Raw genomic sequence first — 7,045 nt, 5'->3', positions numbered from 1 at the left:
AAGTTGATGGATGAACTGTAGTGCTCGTTCAAAACGTGCCTGAGATATCCTGCACTATGTCTTGAACATACATACAAAGTTCCCGCGTGTGAGGAACGGAAATAGAGCTTAACTCTCTCAACTTTCTCTATTCATTCTCTATGGTAGTTCTTATCACTGTGGATAGATGGGTTGCAATAGCAGTGTGGCGCTGTCCGTATTTCCGCTCGTTGAATCGACGTGCAAAAGCAACATTGTTAATGAGGTATTTATATATTTCTGAACGTGCCTGGGATATCTAGCACTAAGTCTTCACTCACAGCACACAGGTCAACAGTAGAGCTTAAGTCACTTAAACTTTTTCAAGTCATTATCACTATAGATGTAATCCCATCTCCGACCGCAATGTCGGCTGCAATGGTAGACTGGCGCTGTCCGTATTTCCGCTCGTTAACTTCAGTCAGAAGAAGAAGCAAATCAACGTTGTAGAAGCAACATTGTTTATGAGGTATTATTATATATTTCTGAACGTGCCTGATATATCTAGCACTAAGTTTTGAACGTACATGCCGAGTTTTGTTCACAGTAACGTTACCACAGTTCAATGGTAGAGCTTAAGTCTCTTAAACTTCTCAAGTCATTATCACTACAGATGTAATCCCACCTCCGACCACAGTGTGGATTGCAACGGCAGATTAGCGCTGTCCATATTTCCGCACGTTGACTCCCGAGGTATTTTGAGGTAACTGAGGGTTTTTTTTATATACAGAGATTGCTTTATACAGAGAGATAGAGAGAGATAATAACACTAACTTTAACACAAATAATAAACAGGATACGTTGTCCAGGATAACCTGAATGCTCCGTTAAACCATTACAGGTGACCATGAAACTTAATTATTGACCTTCAACAGAGACAGTATATGAAACAAAATATCAAAGCTCAAAAGTCAATTTACTGACTGTCAGAGTATTCATCCATGTCTCATGGTCTTCATTTAGCAAACAATTGGTTTAGCTCGACCTCAGTATGGAACTTTGGTCACATGATAACCGGTGGTGATACATAAAGGGGGGATAGTAACTCCTGTCCCTGTTCAAAGATGGTCGTGCATCAGATGTGAATGTCCTACTTCTGTTTTGTCCATCCCTTTACTCTTGGTCCATGCCTTTGGAACCTGTCCAGTGCTGTTGGCAGTTTTGGTTTGGTGATTACAGACCAGATTTAAAGGTACATTATGTTACTACAAAGGATACATTAGTTGTGTCCACAAAATGTGGGCAAAGGAAGGTTGCAAGGCTGGCCACATTTGCTGAAGCTTACAGTATTTGAACTAGAAATGCAGACTTTAGAGGATCCAGCTACTAAATTATGACACAGCATGTCTAAAAAAGTCTGTTGCTGAACAAAAGTGTAGAATGCACTCAACTTTAAACAAATAAAAATACAACTGTGAAAATCCTATACGAAAATGTACAGAGGAAGCTGTACATGACCTCACTATACTCAGAGAATATTAATATGCCTTACAGTTCCAGTTCAGTTCCTTGGTGAAGATGGCTTGCAATAGATGTGATTCCAAAGTGTGTTTTGTCCTGTCAAATGTAGCCCTCAGCTTTCACCACAGCTCCATCATTCCAGAACTGTGTTGCCAAGCAATGGTGAGGCCAACAGCAGACATGCTCTTTACAACAAGGATGCTGTGAATAGGAGAAGAGGAGTGGGAGGAGGGAGTGTGGACATATCTGCTGCCTCCAGCAGCCAGAATAGAGATTTTACAGCTGACATGATCACTTACCGGACTCATAGCATTCATGGTGGAGACATAAAAAAGCTGTCTGAGCAAACCGCTGCAGCCTGCACTGTACAGGAGGTCAGAGGGAAAATCATGAGCTCACAACAGCCCAGCTTTGATGGAGCAGACCAGGATAACGTCAACCTCAGGTCAGACCAAATTACATTGGAAACAGAGAGGTGCAAAGGGTAGAAATGAAAAAGGAGGCTTAAACTTTGGGTTTCTGCTAATAATAAATAGTGTATATAAAACATAAAACAAGCAAATAAAAAATCAAAAAAAAGCTTTTGTTTGTTGAGCTACAAAATGACAAATACACTGAATTATGAGAAAATAGGTGATGGAAAGATTGAAATGATTGAGTTGTGACTTCTAGTGTGGCAAGAAAGTGAATGTGAAGAGGCACAGATGTTTTTATATTTTTATTGATACAAAGAGCAATCTGGGTGCTTTGATTCAATCTGTTGGGTTTGATGGAGAAGACAATGCAAACAATTCATCGTTGTGTGTGTGTGTGCTGGAATGCACCAACAGTACTGCTGCATAATTTATTATTTATTTATAGAAAAATGAATCATCAAGCATAAAATGAATATATGTATCCGCCAGCCTGTCCAAACATGTATCTGTCCTTTTTTCTTTCTATTCAGGTTGCTGAGCAATGAAGATGACTCCCAGACAATTTGCCACAGTCTCAACATTGTCAAAAACATTGGTGAGGAAATACTTGTCAAAGGGTAGTTCATATATTTCACTTACTTTTACCACTTCCGGAGCTGTTTCTACAAAACCGTCTCTTTCTAGTAAACAATTTAGTAACCCAACAACAGACTACAGGTTTACTATGTTGTATTTATCACTGCATGACTCTTTCAACAAGGTTGAGTGCCTCTCTAGGCTGATAGTGTGGCTATATTGACAGACTACTCTCCATTGTGTAGTAATGTGTGTACACAGTATAATGGTTATTTGCAGGGATTACTCCAAATTTACTTAAGATGTCAGGTTACCTGCAGGACTAGGAAGTAAACAATTAAAAAGCAAAACAAAAGAACAGGATAGCTTGAAAAAGTGCTACATTGTCTGTGGTTTACATATATATGTACTGTTTCTCTATCTCCAAGCTGTGCATTTCTTTGGCTGTGTGTGCGCGTTTCACTCTCTCTTATGTAATTCACAATCCAGCTCTACGCCCACTAAAGCAATCTGCAGTATATGACTGAGTGAGATTATGTAACTGGCCCCTGTTGTTCAAAGTCACCTTCCCTCTTGATATACACATGGCCAATGTTCCCTGAAAAGAATGTCTGTTCTTATCAGCAACCCACCTGAAACTTGGTGAGAGAAACAGTATCTGTGTTGTTCTCCAACCTCTGCACTGACTGCCTCGTGGCAGAGAGTTGCAAACTCACTTCTTGGCTATCTTCTGTTCCACTAGCCTTTGTCCTATAATGAATAGTATGTCCAGAGACTTTCTTTTATCAATTCCTCTGAAAAGATGAGATGTGTAGTAACACAACTACACTCTCCATGAGTTTAATTTTTTTTTAACTTAATTCAAGGTCCTCTCACTACTAGACAGACAAGAGATTCAATCAATATCAATCTACTCACCTCACTCACAGAAAGAAAGCAAATACATATATTTTCCAAAATGTTGAGCTATTGCTTTAACCAAAGTGTTTTAGTTGAATAAACTTAACCAGACCTTCCATACACTAATAACATTTTGCAACACATACTATGGTGAATAAATATCAAATTGAAAAACTTGACAGGAATGTTATGATGTAAAGTTATGTTTACTTTTTTAAGTTGTATTATTTTTTTTTATTTAACCTTTATTTAAACTATTAACATTCTTCCACCTCAAATGCAATGCTAGCAACATAAGAGTTTACACAGGCTAGGGAAACATAGGCTTACCCAGAAATGTGGCAGCAACTCTCTAAAACTGTTCCTAATGTCTCAAAAATATGTCACTAAGTCACAACGGTCATCCCTAAAGCAAAGTGACATGCCTTTCCCATGCCATGACTTTGCAAAAAACAAAAAGAAATTCTTCCTGTGTACATAATGCCTGACTCATTTTCTTTTGACCCTCCAGCCGTCTTGTACCAGGAATACCGGGATACCTCCAAGCAACAGGAGATTGAGCAACGGCGGCAGCGTGAGAACCTTTCTCCTGGAGTCATGGCAGCGACTGTGGTGGCAGGGTCTGGTGTCATGTCTCCCCCAGTGTTACAGCTGCAGCTAAGAAACAGTGCACGCTCACTGAGCTTGTGGCAGAACCTGGAAGCTGTGCAGGCCAGTGGTCTGCTCACCCAATTACCGCAGAAAGAAATCATAATGCAAGAGGTGAGAAATTTTGTGAGGGTGAAGGGTAATGTGGATAGGTACAACAATATTTATAGCATATTGCATTTAAGAGGTAAACATGACTGGAAAGGTTTCATTATTCTGTGATAAAGAAGAACACATTTGCACTCACACATACAGTACCAACATTTATTGTGTTTGTATTTGCTGATATAACTTGGCTAAAGAATGACTTGTATCATGAATTGACATATAATAGATTTTCACTCTAAAGACAATGAATGTATAATAACCTTTAGGTAATATGCTACTCATTACTTATTACTCATTACTGTTTAAACCAACTATCTGCTGCAGTGCAGTAGGTAGTATCTGTAGGTCTGTGTGTGTGTTGTGTTGAGCATGTCATTTTCATACTCCAACTGGACAGTTGTTTTCTGAGCTGATGTGAACCAACAGTGTTGTTCCACACGTCATTCTTCTTTTTTAAGATTGAGATAGCTTGTTAAAGGCATAGAGAGACCACAACAATCATATTTTCCCTCACTTTTGTTTAAAGTTATTTCATATAGTGGAGTCGAGTAGTAAAGAACTCGGTTCTTCCATTTCACCAGGTAGTCACTCACACATCATCAGAGGACAATTTGTTGATTTGGATTACACATTTCAAGAGTTTAATGAAAGAGCCACAGCAAAGCTTAAACTTATCTCTAAATCATCTCAAAAACTTCTCCTTGTGTCACTTTTCATTCAACTCCTGAATTTATAGCTAGATATTTCACTATGACATCAGAGCTCAGGTCAGTCTCTGCAAGTCAGGCTGCTGCTGATTCTCCAAATAAAATGAAACCTGATATTCACAAACAAATCAGTTGGACAATCTGTGGCTGATATACCTCATAAATAATGTTTGTGTCATAATGACCTATATACGATAATAACTCATCCACTCATGGAAAAGAGGAGGGGTGGGGATAATATAAATCCCTTAATAATGTCAAAGAAGGCAATTGTTTAGACTGATACATTGAAATTGAATTAGAGGTTCAGTCAGAGGTTCGAAAACATCATATGGTCTTCTTGAACAAATGGAGCTGGCCCAGTTGTCTTTACGTGACCTATGTATGGAACATATGTACATATATGGTGGTCAGGGAGATGGTAACCTGACCCGGTCTCTGACATTGGATATGCATGTCCTCCTTGATCACCTTTCGCCTGTCCACTGTCGACTCCTGGTCGATGATCGTTGACTCTTTGCCATTCAATGCTGTGAGTGGTCAGGTGTTCACAAACAGCTGATTTTGTCTGTTTTCGCAGTTCATTCAGTCTTTGAAAACAAGACCATCATGAAACCAAGAAAGTGGTTATAATCTCCCTTTTATATACAGCCACCTGTTATCACATGATCAAAGTTCCACACTTAGGTCACATGAAGACACCTTAGCCAACTCCATTTGCTGATGAAGACCACAAGATGTGGTTGAAGGCTTAAGTGGAAATCAGTAAAATGAAAACAATGACTTTCATCCAGTATGTGTCATAGCCAGCTGAGACAGCAGGACATCCTACTTCATCAGAATTTTATCATATCAACTGCTCACTGGATGCAGGGATCTCCAGTCAGTATTAATGTGCTTTATGATTTTTTTTGTCTAGGCCATGTTTGAGCTTGTTACCTCAGAAGCATCCTACTACAAGAGTTTGGAGATTTTAGAGACTCACTTTCTTCATAACCCTGTTTTAATCAACACTCTCTGCCAATCCGACATGCATTTTCTGTTCTCCAACATTGAGGAAGTCATGAAAGCCAGTGAACGGTAGGACAAGGTCTTGATTAACACCAATCAGTGATCATACATCTCAATTGTGAAGTTCCAGTCCAGCAAAGAAGCATTAGCTTCATATCACTGGATAATGGTCTCTTAATATTTTCAGGTTCCTGATGGATCTTGAGCACCGAATTGAGAAGTCTATTTTGATTTCTGATGTGTGTGACATTGTTTACCACCACGCTGTTGAACACTTCAGTGTCTTCATCAAATACGTTATTAACCAGGTGTACCAAGAGAAGAACTACAGACGCATTTCGTGAGTACCTATTTTATGAATACATCTATTTCATGTGGACTATGTCTTATGCTACACTAGTGGTTAATTGTGGAATAGTACATGAGCCGGGTAGTCATTTCCTGTTGAAGCAAATAGTGATGATTTATCAAAATATATTGTGATTTTTCTTGATACTGGACAGTATTTTGTCTTTTGGAAGAAGTAAATAATAGAAGGCCTCTGCTCAGAACAACATTGTGACCTGCTTGACTGGCTGCATACTGATGATAATTTCATGCTTGGAGAGAGAATAAGTGCAAGAAAATTAATTAGAGTGAGAGAATAATAGGTGTCATCCCTCATACATTGCTATGTTTTTTAATGTTTGTGAATGTTTTGTTAGCCCGTCTCTTTTCAGAGGAGAACAGGTTTTGATCATGACAAATGTGATGTGCAGGGTGTGGTTGCTATGAATATAATGTGTATGTCCCTCTTCATCAACCACACATATCTGAGTGAGAGTGTGACGTTCCCACACTTCAGAGGACAGATACTTTTGCAGACACTAAATGGGATCTGTGCCAGCAATCACAGTTTGAGTTACTGGAAAAACCTCTGAGAAAATTGCAAGGCCAGTGACTAGTTTATGAACTAACATTTGGGAGATGCAGCACTAGGAAGTCCATAGGCCCCTCCAAATGTAGCAAATTCATTCCCATTATTCATTTAGGGGGAGCAAAGTTATGGTTTTGCTACCCCACTTTTTGTCTTTTTAAAAATAAATTTATCGTCATACAGTCCCCGCAATCAGGTGATTATATTTAAGCAGCCTATATCTATGGTCATTTTACTATTTTCAGCAACTGACAAAAACAAGCAATAAAAAAATCACACATTTT

General features: G+C 38.9%; 1 protein-coding gene across 1 annotated transcript in view; it reads left to right on the top strand.

The window, feature by feature from the left end:
- Positions 1 to 203: 203 nt before the first annotated feature.
- The window catches only part of LOC121898232 (ephexin-1-like), a 52,243-nt gene continuing 45,401 nt past the window's right edge, over positions 204 to 7,045 (top strand). Inside the window, exons 1-6 of the mRNA XM_042413164.1 lie at positions 204 to 244; positions 1,589 to 1,924; positions 2,426 to 2,490; positions 3,883 to 4,133; positions 5,754 to 5,914; positions 6,033 to 6,185. Of these exons, the coding sequence (XP_042269098.1) occupies positions 240 to 244; positions 1,589 to 1,924; positions 2,426 to 2,490; positions 3,883 to 4,133; positions 5,754 to 5,914; positions 6,033 to 6,185 (971 nt within the window). The 5' untranslated portion in view covers positions 204 to 239. The remainder of the gene's footprint in view (positions 245 to 1,588; positions 1,925 to 2,425; positions 2,491 to 3,882; positions 4,134 to 5,753; positions 5,915 to 6,032; positions 6,186 to 7,045) is intronic.

Source organism: Thunnus maccoyii, chromosome 6 (genome assembly GCF_910596095.1).
Source record: "Thunnus maccoyii chromosome 6, fThuMac1.1, whole genome shotgun sequence".
In the NCBI taxonomy this organism is placed as follows: domain Eukaryota; kingdom Metazoa; phylum Chordata; class Actinopteri; order Scombriformes; family Scombridae; genus Thunnus; species Thunnus maccoyii.
The sequence above is the reverse complement of the archived record's forward strand: the minus strand, read 5'-3'. Positions and strand labels throughout refer to the sequence as shown.